Source organism: Rhinatrema bivittatum, chromosome 13, assembly GCF_901001135.1.
Source record: "Rhinatrema bivittatum chromosome 13, aRhiBiv1.1, whole genome shotgun sequence".
Lineage (NCBI taxonomy): Eukaryota > Metazoa > Chordata > Amphibia > Gymnophiona > Rhinatrematidae > Rhinatrema > Rhinatrema bivittatum.
Window position 1 is genome coordinate 79,276,224 of NC_042627.1, and position 22,315 is coordinate 79,298,538.

Consider the following 22,315-nt stretch of genomic DNA (forward strand, 5'->3'; position numbering starts at 1 on the left):
TTTTGTTGAGACCTTGGGTGTTTGCTTTTCTGCAAACAGGCAATGTCGCCACCCAATGCATCTGTATTTCTTCCCATTAAGGGGAATATTCATTTCTGGCCTGGGATGGATAACAGAGGCCTTGTCCATATCAGAGAGTTGCTTGCAAAGGCTTCTTACTAAGCTTTTCAACAGTTAGAGTAGGTAGTTCATTTTCCCACTGGTAATGATTCACCATTATTTCTCGTGCCTGGGGTTTCTTCTGACCAGATTAGGAGGGAATTTAAGGAGGCCGATGAAATGGAGGAAACTGGGTGGGAGCGGGGAGAATATTGCTGGCAGCTGAAGAAAATGGGGAAGGTGCCCTGGAGGGGGATTAGGGCGGAGAGCGACCACCTGACCTTTGGGGAGTCCTTTTCTCTAGGGCTGTGTTGGGATGCAGCTTAAGGAAGGGGATTATCGGGAGGCTGCATTATGTTTTATTGTATTTTGTGTTACAATTGTATATATATTGTTGTGATCCACCAAGCTCTATGGATTGGTGGAATAAAAATGTTTTTTTTAATAAATAAAGGTTCACCCAGGGTGCCTGATACCCTTGTACCAGCCCTGGGCTCAATGGGGAAAAACCAACATGGTTTCAGCAAAGAGCAGTCTTGCCTTATAAATCTATTAATTGTTTGTTTGGTTTTTTTTTGAAGATGTGAATAAACATGTAGATAAAGGTGAGGCAATTGATATAGAGGTGACATGCATATTAATTAGGGAATACGCAAAGAAGCTGGGCTTGGCCTGCCAAGCAGATTTTAAAAGCCACCGAGATATGCAGGTATCTCCTGCAGCGCGCACATCTCGAACTTTTTCAAAGGGGCAGGATGTGAGTGTGGTCTGGGTGAGGCAGCAGCATTTCAGGGCGGGAACCTAAGATGTGCTGACGTGCCGCAGCACGCGCTGAGGTCCCCTGTCATGTAACTTTACTCCTGCTATGGATGCCGCGTGAGATGTGCGTGTAAATGCTGACGTGCCGCAGCACGCGCTGAGGTCCCCTGTCATGTAACTTTACTCCTCCTATGGATGCCGCGTGAGATGTGCGTGTAAATGCTGACGTGCCGCAGCACGCGCTGAGGTCCCCTGTCATGTAACTTTACTCCTCCTATGGATGCCGCGTGAGTTGTGCGTGTAAATGCTGACGTGCCGCAGCACGCGCTGAGGTCCCCTGTCACCTAACTTTACTCCTGCTATGGATGCCGCATGAGACAGCACGCGCTGAGGTCCCCTGTCACGTAACTTTACTCCTGCTATGGATGCCGCGTGAGATGTGCGTGTAAATGCTGACGTGCCGCGGCACGCGCTGAGGTCCCCTGTCACGTAACTTTACTCCTGCTATGGATGCCGCGTGAGATGTGCGTGTAAATGCTGACGTGCCGCGGCACGCGCTGAGGTCCCCTGTCACCTAACTTTACTCCTGCTATGGATGCCGCGTGAGATGTGCGTGTAAATGCTGACGTGCCGCGGCACGCGCTGAGGTCCCCTGTCACCTAACTTTACTCCTCCTATGGATGCCGCGTGAGATGTGCGTGTAAATGCTGACGTGCCGCGGCACGCGCTGAGGTCCCCTGTCACCTAACTTTACTCCTCCTATGGATGCCGCGTGAGTTGTGCGTGTAAATGCTGACGTGCCGCGGCACGCGCTGAGGTCCCCTGTCACGTAACTTTACTCCTGCTATGGATGCCGCGTGAGTTGTGCGTGTAAATGCTGACGTGCCGCGGCACGCGCTGAGGTCCCCTGTCACCTAACTTTACTCCTCCTATGGATGCCGCGTGAGATGTGCGTGTAAATGCTGACGTGCCGCGGCACGCGCTGAGGTCCCCTGTCACGTAACTTTACTCCTCCTATGGATGCCGCGTGAGATGTGCGTGTAAATGCTGACGTGCCGCGGCACGCGCTGAGGTCCCCTGTCACCTAACTTTACTCCTCCTATGGATGCCGCGTGAGATGTGCGTGTAAATGCTGACGTGCCGCGGCACGCGCTGAGGTCCCCTGTCACCTAACTTTACTCCTCCTATGGATGCCGCGTGAGATGTGCGTGTAAATGCTGACGTGCCGCGGCACGGGCTGAGGTCCCCTGTCACCTAACTTTACTCCTCCTATGGATGCCGCGTGAGATGTGCGTGTAAATGCTGACGTGCCGCGGCACGCGCTGAGGTCCCCTGTCACCTAACTTTACTCCTGCTATGGATGCCGCGTGAGATGTGCGTGTAAATGCTGACGTGCCGCGGCACGGGCTGAGGTCCCCTGTCACCTAACTTTACTCCTCCTATGGATGCCGCGTGAGATGTGCGTGTAAATGCTGACGTGCCGCGGCACGCGCTGAGGTCCCCTGTCACCTAACTTTACTCCTCCTATGGATGCCGCGTGAGATGTGCGTGTAAATGCTGACGTGCCGCGGCACGCGCTGAGGTCCCCTGTCACCTAACTTTACTCCTCCTATGGATGCCGTGCAAGTTAAAATTTAAAGAAAACTAGGCAGATCTGTGGGGTTTTAAGAGTGGGAGCTAACTGGGGGGGAGTGACAGCTATCAAACCAGGGGGGTGGAGGACCTATCTCTTAACTGGGTGAAGTGGGGAGAAATTGGCAAAACTGGGAATGGTGGTGGTGAGTGCCAATTTACATGGGAGAAGCGGGATTTGCTCACACCCACTTAAAATTTGGCACACGAGCACAGTCAGGCTATTTTATAACATGCGCGCATATACATGCATATGTCATAAAATGGCCACCTACCCGGGCACGGGCCAGCGTGTGTGTTTGAAGGTCACGGTTATAGTGTTTTTGGAATTTCAGGCATTTGACAAGTCCCTCACTAGAGACTCCTCAGGAAATCACAAAGTCCTGGGATAGGAGGCAGTGTCCTACTCTGGATTGGTAATGGTTAAAAGCCAGAAACAGAGGGCAGAACTAAATGCTCAGTTTTCCAAATGGAGAAAGATCATTAGTGGAGTATCCCAGGGATCAGTACTGGGCCCGGTGCTGTTTAACATATTCCTAAATGATCTGGAAAAGGGAGCACTGAGTGAGGTGATCAGATCTGCAGACGACATAAAATTATTCAAAGTTGTTATAACGGAAGCAGATTTAGAGGAACTGCAGAAGGACCTTTGAGACGAGGAGACTGGGCAGATGAGATTTCATGTGGAAAAGTACAAAGTGATGCACATAGGGAAAAATAATCCCAACCAGAGATACACACACAGTGCCTGTTATTGTCCTCAATAACAGGAAAGACATAGCAGAACTGGAAAAGGGGCAGAGGAGGGAGACCACAATGATAAAGGGGATGGAACGGCTCCCCTATGATGAGAAGCTGAAGAGGTTAGGGCTGTTCTGCTTGGAAAGGAAATGATAGAAGTTTATAAAATCATTTGTGGGATGGAACAGGCTAATAGGAGATGGATTTATAGCCTTTCAGATAATAAAAACCAAGGTGAATCTCCATGAAACTAACAGCCAGTAGATTTAAAATAAATCATAGAAAGCAATTTCTCAGCCTCTGGAATCAGCTGCTAGAGGAGGTGGTACGGCAGTTTAAAAGAGGTCTGCACACGTTTTTGGAGGAAGATTTGGCTAGCCATTGCTATCCTTGGGATCCACCCTGGAGATCAGGCTTGGCCACTCTCAGAGACCTTCAGTCTGACCCAGCATGCTACTTCTTATGTTTATAACAATAGTTACTGGATGCTGGGACTGACATCTAATTTTGAATTGTTTTCAGGGACTCTGTCCTAGCTATTTAAAAACCTAAAAGTATTAGTGTCAGTTCTTGTCCGAGTAGTAACACTTACCAACTTCATAGACATTTCTGTTGGCGGTGGCTGACGATTGGGCATCTGAGTAGGGGCCATCTCTATGTACAGGGGATTTCATTTCCACGTAGCTGCTCTCTGAGTGTTTACAAGATAGGTTGGGGGGATCCTTAATGGTGGCGTAGGGGTTTTCACTGCTGTTCAGAGAGCAGGTACTGGAACTGCACACCGATTCTTTCATATAATCTGCAAGAAATAAGAGTCGCTGCCTTAGAAAAGAGAAAATATGGGACAAGGAGGCAGCTCCTGAGCCACTGAACAATAGAAACTTATACACCCAAAGGAGCGACTGAGGTTCGGATTCTCAGCGTGGAAAGGCGAGTCCAGCCCTGCTTAGCTCACTGTATTTATACCATACTAATGGCGCTCGTGGACATACTCTTTACATAGAAATGCAAATGAAAAGCAAACACACATACATCCTTCGCATGAGGGGAAAAAGCCCTTGTATCCTTCTACCATAGTGACATCACTGTATACAAACTCGTCAGCAATTTGCCATCCAATTAATCCTCTTAAATAGTTAAATCCTTAGGAAAGTGTAAAGCAAGGTGCAAAGACCTAAATCACTTTCTACAGAAAGTGGATATTATCATTATTCATCAATCATAGTACAAGTAAGAAAAAGATTGCCCAGTGCATGAAATCATCAAAACTGACCCCTGGAGCCAAGATAGCTGTAATGGCACCATGTTATTATTATTTATTAAAATGTTATATACCGCTGGTAAATGATGTTAACCAAGTGGGGATGCATTAAAAACAAAGAAGGATAAAATATAGATAAAGCAGGGGAATATAATTAAACTAAATTAAAATCACAATCACAGAACAGTTCTAATAATACAATTACTTAAAATAAAACCAAAGCAAAGCAAATTTAATAAATACATTGATTTATAAAAACAACACAGCAATAGAAATCATTTACCGGGAGATGTTAATGTCTGTTTTACGGGGAGGTATGAAATGCCTGTTTAAAAAGTAAAGCTTTAACTGCCTTCCTGAACTTAGGAAAGTGAGCCTGAGCAGGTATTTCCCGTGGAGCTCGGTAACTGAAAGAAGAATCTCTAGCCGACTCCAGAGGAATCATAGAAAGCGAAGGTAAAGATCGTAGGATGAAGAGAACATGCTGTAGTATAAAGAGATAAGAGTTTAGCCAGATAGAACGGAGAACCAGCACGAAACTCAAAAAGTAAGACAGCTTTAAAGTGAATGCGATAATTAATCGGAAGCCGGTGTAATTGTATTAAAATAGGTAGCTTTTAGCCATGAAAAACAGGTTAGAAAGAAGGAAAGGACTGTATATAGAAATATGGATCTCTGAAGGGGTTCTTATGCCTCCCTGGTGTCAGAGCTCAGCTACATTTTGTGGTTTTCTCTCCCTGAGAGCTCATTTGAGGAAGGTGGATTAATTTTCCCCGCCGGCATCTACAAGGCACTAGATCTCTGGCAAGTTGTTTCACAGCGATGGGGCATGGAGGGCAAATCCAGTCCTGTGGATACTGCAACTCTCTGTGCCTGGTACCTTCTGCTCTACCATCCCTGCTGTATCTTCTGTGCTATGATACTGCTGATACAGCAGTGTTACTGAGGTGGGGCTACCTGCTCTACAGTCAAACTTAAATACAAAGCACCAGGAAAATCCAACTGTATTACTATTAGCTATGCTATCACCAAACCCAACTAATTGATTCTCAGCACCACAGTAAGCAGATAAACCTAAGCCCTCTGTTATGCTCAAAGTGCATGATCCCATGTAAGGAGCCATCTAGCTGAGGGTCTAAGCAAACATCCCAGTCCTCTGCAACCAGCACGGGAGAAGATAGAAAATTAGCAGCTCACCCTACAACTGATTATGTCTGTGATTTTAGCCCTCCATCATTTAACCTGAACAGTTATATAATTGCAGGCATAAAAACTATGAAGGAAAAAGTGTAGTATATGGCGCATGGTCTGAATTTTTCTGATACATCAATAATGCTCCTGACACGAGTGGATATCGTATCGGGAATGGATGCATCCAAGGCTTTCCCTCCTGCATTGGAGCTATTTGCACTAGAAGTCACTTTCTGGGAAGGGTTTTCTCTACAGTCTCTTGTGGTAGGGCTTTCAAACTATGTTGCATAGTGGAGAAGATTGCTAAACCAGACAGGTTCCCAAGGAAGGGTTACCAAGTGACTCCAGGACAGCGGGGCCAGGCTGAGCTAGCCTTGGTTGTCCCACTGCATGCATGCACTTCTACGTCTTATTTTCTTAGGCAAATCAATGGGAAACCAGAACTACAAGTCCCTGCATGCAATGGGGCAAGCTCAGAACTGGCTCAGCCTCTCCCTGGTGACCTGGGGCCATCTGGTAAGCTAACCCACAGCGATTCTATCCTTGGATTCATCATGTCACTATAAATATAAAAGGGGGAGGGGGTGATATTCAGCAGGTGGACGCATCGCAGGGGTGCGTTTTCACCCAGCGTGGTTGCGGGTGCACTGCACACTTTCACCCCAGTACCGCCAATAGGAAAGGTGTAGTTATTTCCGGCGGTAAAACATTATCACCCGCAGCACTACCGGGACCTACCAAACCCCTCCCCTTTCTCTCACTTAAATTTTAAAGTCGCGATTTGAAGAATGACCCTGTAAAATAGCAATGCCTAAAAGTCTGATTTTCTGGCTTGCCACAATGCATATTCATGAGCTTTATTAGCACGTCCTAGCTCCAGTTTATGGTTAATTGCCAGATTTGGGTTATTTTGAAACCCCATTCTTGGGCTGTGGAAGATCTAAAGCACCATTAGAGATCCTCAACCACTATCGGCAGAAAAGAAAAGCAGGCCAGCCTGCAGGTTGGAAAGCACTTTCACATCTCAGTTTGATTTGCATTTTTAAGTATTTTTGTACTGTGGTAGATTGTTTGATGCTGTTTCAGTTCCTAAAAGGAGGTTCCAAACTGGAAACCCTTAATACCCCCATTAAGGACTGAGAACAACATTAAGAGCCTGCTGCAACTTGGGTATGCCAGAGGGGTCTTGTAGAGAAGCCCATTATTGGCCAGATTCGCTAGGCTGTGAATAAATAAACCTTTACATTGCTCTGAGCTTCACATACTGCCCTCCACTCATGCAGTGCTCACTGGCTGCAGAACCAAATGCTTTCTGCCACGGCTCGGCAGGTTTGCCAGATAAACTGATCTGTCTACCTACCAGAGAAGATTATCTATGGGACAACTAGATAGAGCCAGATAACTTATCTGTCTACCTTAGCGTATATACTGAGTGGCACAGCATCTATTTGGCTATTCCAAAGTTAGCCAGAGAAGATTATCTATGGGACATAGATATAGCCAGATAACTTATCTGTCTACCTTAGCGTATATACTGAGTGACACAGCATCTATTCGGCTATTCCAAAGTTAGCCAGAGAAGATTATCTATGGGACAAGTAGATATAGCCAGAAAACTTATCTGTCTACCTTAGCGAATATACTGAGTGGCACAGCATCTATTCGGCTATTCCAAAGTTAGCCAGAGAAGATTATCTATGGGACAAGTAGATATAGCCAGATAACTTATCTGTCTACCTTAGCGTATATACTGAGTGGCACAGCATCTATTCGGCTATTCCAAAGTTAGCCAGAGAAGATTATCTATGGGACAACTAGATATAGCCAGATAACGTATCTGTCTACCTTAGCGTATATACTGAGTGGCACAGCATCTATTCGGCTATTCCAAAGTTAGCCACAGAAGATTATCTATGGGACAAGTAGATATAGCCAGATAACTTATCTGTCTACCTTAGCGTATATACTGAGTGGCACAGAATCTATTCAGCTATTCCAAAGTTAGCCAGAGAAGATTATCTATGGGACAAGTAGATATAGCCAGATAACTTATCTGTCTACCTTAGTGTATATACTGAGTGGCACAGAATCTATTCGGCTATTCCAAAGTTAGCCAGAGAAGATTATCTATGGGACAACTAGATATAGCCAGATAACTTATCTGTCTACCTTAGCATATATACTGAGTGGCACAGCATCTATTCGGCTATTCCAAAGTTAGCCAGAGAAGATTATCTATGGGACAACTAGATATAGCCAGATAACTGATCTACCTTAGCGTATATACTGAGTGGCACAGAATCTATTCGGCTATTCCAAAGTTAGCCAGAGAAGATTATCTATGGGACAAGTAGATATAGCCAGATAACTTATCTGTCTACCTTAGCGTATATACTGAGTGGCACAGAATCTATTCGGCTATTCCAAAGTTAGCCAGAGAAGATTATCTATGGGACAACTAGATATAGCCAGATAACTTATCTGTCTACCTTAGCGTATATACTGAGTGGCACAGCATCTATTCGGCTATTCCAAAGTTAGCCAGAGAAGATTATCTATGGGACAACTAGATATAGCCAGATAACTGATCTACCTTAGCGTATATACTGAGTGGCACAGAATCTATTCGGCTATTCCAAAGTTAGCCAGAGAAGATTATCTATGGGACAAGCAGATATAGCCAGATAACTTATCTGTCTACCTTAGCGTATATACTGAGTGGCACAGAATCTATTCGGCTATTCCAAAGTTAGCCAGAGAAGATTATCTATGGGACAACTAGATATAGCCAGATAACTTATCTGTCTACCTTAGCATATATACTGAGTGGCACAGCATCTATTCGGCTATTCCAAAGTTAGCCAGAGAAGATTATCTATGGGACAACTAGATATAGCCAGATAACTGATCTACCTTAGCGTATATACTGAGTGGCACAGAATCTATTCGGCTATTCCAAAGTTAGCCAGAGAAGATTACCTATGGGACAAGTAGATATAGCCAGATAACGTATCTGTCTACCTTAGCGTATATACTGAGTGGCACAGCATCTATTCGCCTATTCCAAAATTAGCCAGAGAAGATTATCTATGGGACAACTAGATAGAGCCAGATAACTTATCCAGCTGACTCAGCTCCTTCCAGCTATGTCCCTGGAATGCCCCTAACTTAAACCCTCCACATTTTAGCAGATAAGCGCCCATATATTCATTTCGCTGGATAACTTCTGAGTTATCCAGCGAAATGCTTCTGAATATTTTTAGTTTAGTTTATTAAAACTTTATATACCGGATATATCATAAAAGTTTTGGAGAGGTTCACAACAGGAACATATGAAAATTATCATGACTATTAATAAAAAACAACTAAAAATGCAGTAAAGGAACATAATATAGTCTCAGCTGATCGTTCATCATGCATTGAAGGCCTTCCTAAAAAGATGAGTTTTTAAGGCCTTTTGGAGAGGTTTTACACAGGGCTCAATTCTGATTGTCAGGTAGGGAGTTGCTGCAGAGAAAGCGCGACCCCTGGTGATATTCAGATGGGCCTCTTCTCACTGAAGGAATTTCAGGTGGGTTCTTTTGAGCAGATCGTAAGGACCTGGGAGGGTGATAGACTTTTTAAGATGGAGCCTAAATCTAGAAAGGGCGATCTTGTGTAACATTCGTCAGGAGTGATATGAGCTCTCATTCTGGAGCTGCTGTGTTCTGGACTAGTCGTACTGGGCATGTAGAGGTATAGGGGAGCCCGACATGCAGGGCGTTACAATAACCCCAGCTGTTGAGTACCAGTGACTGCAGGACTGTATGAAAACCACAAGGGTCCAGTAAGAGCCAACGTTTCTTAACCAGCTGAAGTTTAAAGAAGGCGGCCTTAACCACTGACTTTATATGTGGTTCAAAGGAGAGCGCACGGTCAAGGGTCACCGCAAGGTTCAGAACCTGCTGAGTTACAGGAATATTGCGATTACTGAACGGAAAATGGGAGGGGGAATTATTATTCAAAGGCAGCTTACTGAGAATGAGCAATTCAGTTTTGCCCACATTTAAAAGATATTTATTATGAAAGAGAAGTAGGAGTGAATATTTCAGACCAGGCCTCGCCTGCATAGATTCTGTAGTAAATGCCAAGCGTACTGAAGACTTTGCAGATAGCAGCAATGTAGATATTAACAAGGTGCTGCCCCGGCGGTAACAGATTTCCAGGGTGATTGTGCATTTCCAAAACAAATCTGTTGAGAAGGATGATAGAGAAAAGATCTGAACCGGCTGAGGACGGTACCTGTGGTCTTGCAAGAAGGATGCCATGGATAAGGGAATCAAATGCTGCAGAGCTGTGCCAAAAACCTCTGATTGCTGCGTGTCGTCTGCGTGAGACGGCGGTAAAGTCTCGGTACGATGTGGTTTCTGAAACTTGTCGACAAAAGCTTGCGTTTCGATAAAATCGGACAATTGGAAATGAGCGGGAACGTCAAAGAGTTTAGACTGAAACGGAGCTCACGGTAACCTTGTCCCTCTGTGAGAAAAGCTCGTCCTATAAATGATGGAGGCTGATGTCATAAGACGCAACACAGCCGAGTGCGCGCTCTCATCTGCAGTTCTCAGCACATTTTTCTGCACAAGGTTTAGTCCCAAGTCGGCAACGAGTTTTTTGCACACAACGGTAAGTGTACAAGTTAGCGCCCTCCGACGTAAATTTCAAGGAAATGACGGCATTCGGTTCACACTGGAAGCGTGCTCCTGGTCAGTGGTGGCGTAACGTTTCCAGCAGTGCTGTCCGTGCACAGGGTTTACTGGGACACTGTGGTGCAGGGGACTTGAATTTCAGAGTTTTGCAGATAAATCTTCGCTTCCTCTGCCTGTCTCCTTTTGAAATATTGTTAAAATGAGGGCGATCTGGCCCTGCCCACGCAGTGGCCTCCATAAGCGCCCGGCTTGCAGAAGGGGGGGGGGGGAGGGTGGCAGCTGTGCCACCACTGGAGGCAGGGGGGCTGGGAGCCATACGGGCCCAGGGGTGGCACCGCCATGCTCAGTCTCTGTGATTGTTGAAGTCACTTCCGGGCTCAGCTCCTCCCTCTGCGCCTCATGATTTATCTGCACAAACAAGCAGGAATCATATTTTGTGCGTATAAAAGACTAATTTATTTAGAATGATTATGCCGCATTATCTTAACATTCTGAGTGGCTAACAAGTCACGTTCACATCATAAAAAACATAAAACCCAATTTAAAATGTGCAATGTGCGCATAAACTCCTTCAGCTTCCAACGCTGAGTTAAATTATGCACTGTCTATGTGAGCGGCAGGGACCAGCGTGTGGTCGCACATACGTCGGCCCGCACCCAGGACCGACGTAACATGCCCGCTCATAAAATAGTCTGGCCCTGTGCACGCAAATCCCGTTTCTTCCATGTAATTTGGGGGATTTTAAAAGGAGTGCCAGTTCATCCACAGGTAGGCCCTCCAGCCCCCCCAAAGCTCGATGGCCTACACTCCCCCCAAATATCCCCAGACCCTTTCAACCCCTCAGATCTTTTCAGAGGTGAATTCTAAAAGCCCGGAGGGCACATTCATTATGGGATGCACCAATAGGTCAGGCTCATGCACGCCCAGCGGATATGCGTGCATCTCCCGCAGTGCACACGTCTCCAGGTGGGCATGAACCAGAGATCTGCGAGCAAGTACTTACACGTCCTGGCGTGCGCCCAGGTGCCCTGCCGTGTAACCTTTACTTCTGCAAGCACCTGATGGACAATATTCTCTAAGTATCTGGGGGACAATCTTCCACCCGTTGCCATGTTAGGTGAGGATGCAACTGCGCTATAAATGCTGCAGGGGTGCGGTAAGAGGGCGAAAGATACCTCAGGCTTCCCCTGCACTTCAGCCGGCATTCCCAGAGTTAAGGCCATAACCGCTGCAACATCTGTATACAGAAACAGGGGAAGGGCAGGGAGAAGTGGGTATGGAAGGGTTAAGCTGCCCATGAGGGCAGCTCGACATGAGAAGTAGAAGTCAGCATGATTTTGTTTGAGAGCTTTAAACATTTAATAAAGCAAATCTCTCCTACAGGAGAGCTTTGCAGAACTGAGCCGAATAGGCAAAGCATGATGGGAGATGATGGGAGATCCTGGGGAAGTCGGACTGAATATGGGAAGTGGCTTTCTACTCACTGGGTGGGATATAAGTAAAGAGGATTCAGGATACTGATCCATTTTATTTTATGAGTGCATTGTGATTAGATTTTAAATATATTAAGTTATTGCTGGATTAGTATAAGCTTGAAAGTCACCTTGAGACAGGGCGATTCAAAACTTAGCAGAAATAAATACAATTTCTAAGGAGATAGTACAAGTGGAAGCAAACATGCACCGGACTCTTTCCTGTCAGGCCATTTCCAGCTGTGGTGCCTGTTATTGGAGAAAAAAGCTGGAAAATAAAACTGCTTTTTGTGGAGGAATGAAGGCAGCCTGTCCCTGCTTTACAGGTGCTGAGCCGGTTGCGATAGGAACAGTCCTGCTGGGGACGTTCCCCCATGCTTTGCCTGGCACCTGCAGCGCAGCTCGGTAAGCAGCCAGTTCAGCTCCCTCCTGTCGCCAGGCTCTGACTGCCTTCGGCATCCTCTTGGGATCATTCCTTCTCTCCGTAAATATCCACCAGAAAACAAGAGGCAAAGGAATAACCACAGGTGCACATCAAAATATAGAGCAGACAATCATCTCAGGGGAGGGGCCACCTCCTGAAATCTCTACGCATGACACGGCCAGCAGCCAGCATGAGCTGTAAAGACGCATTTAGGGCCTTATGGCGTAAGGATTGGGTCCCATACGTACAGAATGGCTAAAAGCTCATTCTGACTATGACTCTAAGAAGAGAATATGCAAACACGTAAGCCAGCAGGAATGAATGACTCCTGCGCGTTTGCTTCGGTTTGGGAGTACGAACCGGAACGAAGACGCTCCCGTGAGATTCAGTGATGCGGCACCGTGGCTGGAATTCTCTGCTTTTCCCGGTCCCCTGCTGCCTGGTCCTCTTACAGGTGGCTCTGCTGGACAGAAACGCAGCAGATTCCCAGTCAAAGTTCTTTGGCAGGCCCTGACCTAACCTGCTGCATGCGTGAGGATCTCTGCTTTTGAAGGAAGCAGGGCGTGGTGTTCACACACACACAAGCTTGTAAAGAGGAGCAGATAGACTCAGAATGGTGCCCGGCGCCTCTCAGCCTGCGCACCTGACAAGGCATGGATGCAGCCATAGTATCATGGAGTAATTATCAATCTTTCTTTGGGATTACTACCCAGAATAATTCTCTAGTATTGTGCCTGACACCCACGTTTCTGTATGTGGATAACATAAACCACAGCATTCCAGGTAGTGAATTATTCTGGATATCAGAGGTTCCCGCATCCCCATCCCTCCCATAGCCTGACCTCTGCCTCTCCCGCCCATACAGTTTGTCTTTGCTATTTTTAGCCTTCACGTCCAAATGACCCTCAAGGTGGCTTCCAGCGTTTTTAGAATTCAGGTAAAGTAAATCCATGCCCCGAAGAGGTTACAGTAAGTGCGAACCCCAGGCTTGCATGGAGTGATAGTGGGGAAGGTGGGATTTGACCCCTGGCTTCCCTGGTCCCCAGCCCATTGCTTTGACCCCTAGTCCACATCTTCTCCTTCGGACTGAGCTCAGATTAATCTGTGGAATACCCTGCAGTTCAAACAGTTGCTCTCTGCTGCGATCAGGGTGGGAGGGAGAGAAGCTGGTAAGAGAACAGCCGGGATAACAGGAATTTCTATTTAATGGATCTCTGGAAAAATGTTGCTCTACTGTACACACACAATATGGTAGGGTCCTTCATTTTCAGTTTAAACCGATTTCACCCTGATTTTAGGCTGATTAAAGAGCAGCTCCAGAGCTGCAGCGTCTCAAGTCCCCGCACCAGCAACAGCACTCGCCCACCAATGCCACTGACCCCACTCCCTCTCCCCCAGGCAGCCAGGGTGCCTGCCGCTTGGTGCTGTCAGTGTGGCCCCTGAAGCTGGTTATGCTCACCAGAAGCGCTTCCTGCCCGACTCCTTGGCCCTGTACAAAAGCAGAAGTGCAGCGCCGCAGAGCACGGGAGCCTCCGTAAGCTGAGGAGAAGCCTGCGCCACCACTAATCAGGATGAACGCTGGTGCAATGGGGCGTGGGGGAGTGAGAGGGAGGTTCTCAGGGGCCTGCTGGGCAGGGGACGGGGGTAGAGAGAGCGATGCTGGTGAGTGGGAGAATCTGCTCAATACTGTTTTATTGTCCTGGCTTCTGTCCACCAGAAAAATGAGTCACATTTGTCCCACTGATTTTTCTCCTGTTTTTGTTCTTTTCACAATAAACTCTGATAAATTCCTGGGAAAAACTAAGAAATAAAATCCAAAAATGAAGTTTCTTATATATTATATGCCCACACATGTATAGAGAGAGAAATGTGTATGTGACCAATTCAAGTATACCATGTATACAAGGTTCACAAAGCAAAGCTGCGCATGGAACAGGTGTTCTCAGTGGAGAGCAGAACAAATCAGCCACACAATTGTGAGACATCATCTGATGGTGCTAACGGAGAAAAGCACGCTCAGAGCGCGTGCGGGCATTCCTGCGCAGCCACCGCCAGGCGAGTCTCCTCAGTCTTTACAGCAAGGAGAAGAGCCTGGGATTGTGTGGCTAACGTGTCCTGCTGTCTACAGGGAACACTTGCTACAAGTGAGCAATTTTGTTTTCTCTGTCTCCCAAGCAAGACAGAGATCACCCTAGCAAGCAGGGACTGCCAGGCTGAGCGCTGCATTAAACTGTATGCGATGTTCTTACATTGTTAGAGGACCATGCAACTCATAATTATGCCGGGAGGAATCCATCAGATAAACTCTTTAGAGCTGCTGTTTTGACGCGAGGGTCTTTCTAGGCTGTAATAAACAGTAAAGGTAAGGATGGTAGGGCCAAGCAGCAGCCTTACATTTATCTTCCACGGAAGTAGAGCGCAGGTGGGCTAAGGAAGCTGCTGTAGCCTGACCTGATGGGCTTTCACTTCAGCGTGAGGATGCTGTCCTGACATTGACGGAAGAAAATGGAATCGGATATCCAAACTGAAAGCATTCTCTTTGTAACTGAAGAGCCTTCTTTGATTCTGCTGAAGGCGACAAACAGCTGTGAAGGTTTTCTGTTTCTAGATAGAACAGCTAAGCCCTTCTACGATCCAATGTATGAAGACTCCGCTCATCCTTATTGGCAGGTGGGCTTGGAAAATAGGTTGGAAAAAATGGATTGGTTTAATTGAAAATGAGAGAACATTTGGAGAAAGTTAGGATGGCTTTTCAAAACTCTGCTGTTACGAAAATTACAAATCTAAGGCTTGAAGCTTGCTTAGTCACCAGGCAGACGTAACTGCTATTAAAAATCAAACATTCCACCCCCAAAAATATAACTTTAGTTTTGTCTTCCTCAAAGGTTTAAATGGGGTTTCATAAGCCCAAGCTATAGGAGGATCTTTAACTGCAGGCTTAAGATGAGGTAGGATTTTCATGAATCTGGCAGCGGGAGATTGTTGAGTAGTGGGAAGACCCTGAAAATGTTCAGGATATGCTGCTACACCGCTGATACAAACTCTGACGGAGTTAGTCTTCAATTCTGATTTAGAAAGGCTTAATAGGTAGTGAAGTAACAGGGGAATAAGACACATAAGGAGGTCTTGTTGAAGAGAAAATCAGCAGATATAGTGAATCTTTTCCATTTGAAGTTACAAAGTCTTCTTGCTGAGCATTTTCCAGGTGCCAGGAGAACTTTGCCCAATTCAGAAAGCAGTGTAGGGAACATATTGTAAGAACATAACATATGCCATGCTGGGTCAGACCAAGATCCACTGAGCCTGGCATCCTATCTCCGACAGTGGCCAGTCTGGATCAGTTGCACCTGGAAGACTTCCCAAAGTAGATGTTCCTTGTTATTCACCTCCAGGGATAGTGCTGGCTTTCTTCTGTCTGTCTGGTTAATGTTTTATCAGCTTCCTCCAGGAACTTGACCAAACCTCTTGTAAACCTCGGAGTGGGCAAGCAGGAGACCACCCAGGGCATGCGCCCTTCTGCCTTGGTAGTCAATCTGTGAACAAATGAGCCCCAAAGGGAGGGAGCAGAGAAGGCACCGTTTCATCCAGAAACTGCCCTGCACACATCTGCCACTAAGAGGTAACACTAAAAAATGCAGAGTTTTAAAATGTATTAATCACCTCACACTACAGGCTGAGGCAATGTACAAAAAAACATATATAATGCATTCAGGATGCAAACACTTCAGGGAAAGGTACAGTTTTGGAGATGAAATTCTTCTAAGCACAAAGGAAGAGCAGGATCTGGGGGTAATTGATGATCCTAAGGTGGATAAAGCGATGGTGAAAGCCAGAGAGATGCTTGGCTGCATGGGGAGAGGACTGATCAGCAGAATAGGGAGGTGACACTGCCCCTGTATAGGTCCCTGGTGAGACCTCACTGGGAATACTGAGTGCAGTTCTGGAGGCCTCACCTTCACAAGGATATAAACAGGATGGAGTCGCTCCAGAGGGAGGCTACTGAAATGGTCAGCGGTCTTCCTTCTAAAGCACTTGGGGACAGACTTAAAGACCTAAACATGCACACCCTGGAGGGAAGGGGGGATAGGGGAGATATGAGAGAGACATTCAAAGGTTTCCATGCACAGGGGGTGAGCTCTTTCACTGGAAAGAAGGCTCTAGAACGAGGGGATCATGAGATGAGGGTGAAAGGGGGCAGACTCAGGAGTGATCTTAGGAAATATTTCTTTACAGAGAGGGTGGTGGATGCATGGAACAACCTCCCAGTGGAAGTGGTGGAGACAAAAACAGAATCTGAATTAAAGAAAGCCTGGGATAAGCACAGGGGATCTCTGAGGAAGTGATGCTAAATTAATTGGGCGGCTGAGCAGACTGGACAGGTCATACGGTCTTTTTCTGCTTCTTTGTTTCTATGTAATCCAGCACGGCTGGTCAAACTTTAAATGCAGCCAGACTAGCAAAATCTTTTTTTTTTTTTAGATAATGTAACTAAATCCGAAGGCTTTGCTATTTTTATTCAGGATCTTTTTCTCTTTCCTTTTTTGACCGTTCTTCCTGCATTTGAAAGAGTTTGGCAGAGGTGGAGGCAGGGGGTTTGGGGGTGGTCAAGCATACTAAAAGGTGACAGGAGGTGGGTATTACAGTGTAGCAGAGTGTTTGCAGGTCATTATACACAAAGGCTACTCACTTGCCACAGGGGGCTGGGGTTTTGGAAACCCTATCACTGCTTGCTTATGTTATTCTGGTTCCTCGTCTTATCACAGTTCCTGGCCCCTGCTATCACGCTACGACTTTAAACATGTTAAAACATGGGCTGGCCCGATGAATTAGTGGCCGTTACATGTGAGACCAGGGTTCAGTTCCTGAGCCCAGCTTCTGCTCCCTGCACCGGCTGGGGCTGAGGATCCTGGCTGAGGATTGTCATTAGGCTAGATGGGGATAGGGAAGGGGAAGGTATGGGTGGAGGTGACTGAAGGCTCATGAAGCTGTAGGCACCTAGAGGCTTGTTCCTACTGAGCTGGAAGCTCAAAGAAGCAGGAGGAAAATGATCCAGCCAACCGCCCCCATCCCACTATAAAAACACAAACGTGCTGAACCATGCTGCATTATAAAACACCGTTGGTAAGTGGTTAGGGTCCATTTACAGTCCTCCCTTAGGGATGCACTCAGCAGGAAATGTTGCATTTCCTGGGAGTGCAGAGCTCTGGGCACTATAAATTGTATATGGTATGGGACTGTCCCTCCTTCAGCCAGTTCATACTCTACCTTTGAAGCCTTTTTCCATAATGTATGTGTTCTGACGTCTATCCATCCCACAAGCACCTGCATAAAATGATATACAATGGAAAAGGTATGAATATTGGTGGCAGAGCCTCACTGGGCAGCACATGCTTTCCTCTGCTCACTGCACTGTCTACGCCACCCCTCAGTGCTGCTCCAAATCATGCCAGCTTCCTGAATACTCGCACAGAAGTTTAGCTAATTGGGTTTTATTTAGAAACAATAAAGATATCCAACACCATATTTTGTAGGCGAGGATATGAAACTGATTTAAACAATAAAATGTGTAGGGTAGTGAGCTGGTTCTATGACTGTAGAGCCTTTCTAGCATATGCACAAAAATATCACGTTGAGGGACAAGCAGCAATGCAGAGAGGCATGTCTTGTTGCACAGACTCCCACTAAGTGTTAATGGAGAAAGTCTGCCTTATGTCAGCACTGTGGACAGCTCCAGTCAAAGGAAATATTTCTGAAAGGCTGGCCCGGAGGCAGTCATGTGCACTGCCACATAGGAGAACTGGTTGTGACTCCTGACCCCTGCTGTTTTGGGCCTTGCCAGGTCACAGGTCCTGGGGTGAGGGAAGTCCCAGTCATCACACGATGGTGACTCCTAGTGGCCAGACTCGGGTGCACAAGTGCTGAGTCCTGGAAGAGGATGGGTTCTGTGCTCCCTAGCCCAGGGCTATCACTGTAATGGATGGGATAAGCGGGGAGGAAGGGGGATACTTGTGAAGGAAGACCCATGGTACCGAAGCCCAGTACGAACCAGTGCCAATTGAGCTGAAAGCCTATAGATGTAGGGGAAAACTGCCCTCCCCAAGAATACAGATCAAGATGCAGCTTTCGGGGAAAAAAAGCCTCAGATATGATAATGAGCTCCCATCCCTCACAATAGGGCTCAGCCTTGCTGAAAAGGTTGATTGCAGTCCAGTGACAGCAATGCCGCTCGAGGGTAAATTGGGTCAGCCCTGGGGCCGTGCATCTCTCTTCTTACTGGTCACAGATGGGGCTGGAAGGGCCGCATGGAGCTGCACCCACACCTCTGTGAGATCATGGGGGGTCCTGGAAGGGCTTTTCAGGAATAGCCAAGCTATGCTTCCAGCTTGACGGTGTTAGGGGTAAGTGGGCCAGAGGCAATTCGTGGCTTGTCTGGAATGTGTCCCAGCTGTGCAGAAAGGTTTAAGGCCAGATATCTGGGAAAGGATGATAACAGGGAGTCACACGTTATAAGGCATCAAACATACACGATAGCAGACAGACTTATGCGTCTCTATCTATATCTTGTTTTTAAATTATCAGACATTACGTGCAGTTTTTTTTAAATACCTACATTTATTTTATAATACTTTTCTGTAAACTATTAAAAAGCATAAATATGGGGAATATTGTGAGCTAGGAGTGGGGCTATATTAGAACTCTAGTGAGGCTGGGTCATGTCAGAAATTCTCATCAATAAGTTGGTCACCCTTACTGCAGTTAACTTGGGTGTGATTTTTTTTTTTTTTATTTCATGTGAGTTAGGAGAAGGACCAGGGACCTCACACTCATTACAGCTCCTGTAGAGTTTGGTCAGACTGCACACTTTTCTAGCTGTGGGTCATGGAGCTGTGCACCTCTCTTCCTATGGACCATGTGTCCCACTTCTCATCACTGCCTCCACCTTAGTTATCACCTTATCCCACCTGGATTATTGGTGAGCACAGAGAAGAATCCCCCAGCTCACACTTATTGAGTGGAATAGCTTCCTGTACTGACGGTCAGTTTTGCTGAGCTGGCACTACCCTGAGGGGACCCTCCAATGATTGTCACAATGTAGACCTCCTGGGTTTTTCTTTCAGCTGCTGAACAGTTCAAATAGAACACAAAGCTAAAAATGTGATCTGTATTTATTTATTTATTTATTTTAAAGTATTTCTATACTGCTTTTACAAACAAAGTTTAGTCAAAGCGGTTTACATAAATGTAGAAACACATAAAGGTAAAAAATAATTAAAAATTACACAGATCTCATAATAGAAATAAAATGAAATAAAAGATTAATAAATTATAAAGAATCTAATTAAATCAAAAAACATATTAAAAAAAAATCAAGTGCCATTTTGTAGCTGCTAAATATGTATAGGAGGGGGAAAAATTGAGGGAAGGGAATGATTTTTTCTAATGTGTATAAAAGACTAATGAGAGGGGAATTTTTGGGACCAGCTGCAGGCAGAACACAGTCTTAGCAGCAGCATCCAGTTTCTCTCTGTACTGAATATTCAAAAGTAATTGTGACCATTAAAGTCTGAGCTGGAAGTCAGACAGGCTGTTACCAGTAAAAGTAAAGGCTGTCCAGAGCCTCCCCTGCTAGACAGGGGGAAAACAGCTCGGAAAATTATCTTTATGGGGCCAGTGCCGGCCCTCAGGAGCAGCAAACAGGTCTACTTTACAGGAAAACCATTTTCATGCAAATTAACGTGACTTAAATTCGCCCCAAAGCGTATGGAAATAGACCTCATGAATATTAATTGTCAATATCCTAAACAGCCAACCTGCTTGTGGCCCTGAAGGTAGAAAGCTGCCCGTGCTTTTGCTGTGCATTGGGGAAAGTCTTGCAATCCGAAAGCTGCGTTCAGGTGAGTGAAAGATGCTCTCCTTCAAGTCTTTTATAATTAGACACAAATGTAATCAGCCTACAGCCACCCTCTCCTGCCTCTGCAGATAAGATGCTGTCTCTGCCCCAGGCGCTTTGTATGATAAACCTGAGAGGGGCTGCAGAAGGAGCTCGAAATGCCAGACAAAAGTGAAACGGTGCCTGCTTTAGGGCAAGAAATAAAACAATTTAACGTTCACTTCTTACTGCAAAGGTGGGCAGGAGAGCTGAGAAGAAAAATCAATGCTGCTACAACAGGACAGAAACCTAATTACTTTTCCTACTGGGAAGAGTTTTTTCTGTAATTATATCCCTTTGACCGCCTTCCTCTCTCATGCAGCCTGCCAGCGAGGCACCCCGGGTCCTCAGGCCTGAAACCAGCTCGAGCATCCCCCCCGAGCTCCTGGGGAAACCCTTCAGGCTTACTCCTTTCTGGCCTAAAAAGGTGGGGCATAAATCCCAATGCATACGTAGATAAAATAAAATGCAATAAACTCAACATGTCACTGGGTGCAGGATATCAGAGCCACCCATGGAAAGGAAGAGGTTTCCCCTGATTGCCTGCACATCTGGATTTTGTGAGACCTGAAGCCCTGCCTCACCTGAGCACATGCACGAGACGCCCTAATGTAAAGCACTCGCCCAAGCATCAATCTGCTGAGTCTGGTGCACAAAGCAGGACAAGGGCAAGGAGAGGGGGATGGAAGGAAGACGTGGCCAGAGATGGGATCGGGAAAGGGGAGCAAGAGAAGACGAGGTGGATCCTGTAATCATGTGATGTGCAGAGGTAGAGCCCAGTAACAGAAGATGACCCGAGTGATCCACTGCTGCTCCCTGCAGAAATGTTACACCTAAGTTACCACAGGTTGCCTCTTCTCTTCCTTCCCTCCTTTGGCCTCTGGGTTTGTCCCACTCCCCTTGGACGTCCATCGCCACCTCTTCCGGGAGGGCACTCCAGGCATCCACCACCTTTCCCGAGTCTTCCCCCGTTAGGAAGCAAGGAAAAGCCTGGTTCTTCTGCCACATGGACCACAATAAGCTACCTGGCACCTGAGTGCCCTAAACACTGCTACAAATCTTCTGACCAGAACAGTCAAGCCGCTGCTGACCTCCGAGTGTCCTCTGCCCTGGGGGAATATTCTATTGAAAATGGCAGGCAATAAATCCCAATACAACAAAATAATTCACAGGCTAGCTAGCTTGCAACTGAAGCCAATAGGCTGAAACAGCTAACTTTACTCACAACTTCATAAAGATTTTAGCGCAGATGGAAGTAAAAATGTATGCACAAATTACTTAGCCCTCTCATGTTAATGAAGGCAGGGAGGTGCTTAAAGCCCTGAAGGTTTAACGTTCTGTCAGAGATGGAGTAAAGTGAACTCACTGTTCTGGGGTCAGCCTGTGGTCCTGCATGGTCCTGGGAACCCCACGTCTGGTGCTGCATGGTCCTGGGAACCCCACGTCTGGGATCACACGGGCACTAGCCTCAGAAATACGAGCTAACTTTACTCCACCTCTGACACAGGAGCCATGTTCTCTCCAAGGAGTGACTAAGTGTGCACAAACTTATTTTCCTGTGAGCAACATTTTTTTAAACAACAATTTTTGAGCACCATTGTTAGCGTTGCATTTCTGTATATAGCACAAAGAAAAATGTATGTGAGCAACCATGTAAAACCTGTGAGTGATGCTCCAAAATGTGTGAGTGATCACTCATACTCAGCTTAGAGGGAACTATGCCCAGGAGTTACATTTCCAGCACTAAGAGAACTTGAGTTAAGCCTTCAGGGCTTTAACAGATGCAGCAGATCCTTGGAGCAGCAAAAAGAGAACCTGGTTTGAGATCTGTGCTCTCTGACAAGGTCCATAGCCAAGACCTTGAGGGCTTCCAGGCGATGGCCACTTGGTTGGTTCTCCTCCTGCTCGAGGAACCAGCTCATAGAAGGGGTTAAGTCCTACTGCAGTGTAAATTGATGAATTCTATATGTATATTCCTATGTTCTCATTTATTTGCTGTTTTTATGTATTAGATGTAGTTTTACAATATGTATTTTGTGTTTTATACATTTTATTGATTTGTGAACTGCTTTGATTTACTTAGCAAGGAGGAATAACAAAATCAATTCAAATAAACTAAAC

General features: G+C 46.2%; 1 protein-coding gene across 6 annotated transcripts in view; it reads right to left on the reverse strand.

Moving 5' to 3' along the window:
- The window catches only part of MEGF11 (multiple EGF like domains 11), a 410,516-nt gene that overhangs the window by 8,755 nt on the left and 379,446 nt on the right, over window positions 1–22,315 (reverse strand). For 3 of the 6 annotated variants that reach the window (XM_029575259.1, XM_029575262.1, XM_029575258.1), the window contains 2 exons: window positions 17,530–17,586; window positions 3,824–4,030 (listed from right to left, as the gene is read on the reverse strand). The exons of 1 other annotated variant lie outside the window; for it this stretch is intronic. In XM_029575259.1, coding sequence (XP_029431119.1) covers window positions 3,824–4,030; window positions 17,530–17,586 — 264 coding nt within the window. The remainder of the gene's footprint in view (window positions 1–3,823; window positions 4,031–17,529; window positions 17,587–22,315) is intronic. 2 more of the 6 variants (XM_029575260.1, XM_029575261.1) reach the window with 2 other exon arrangements.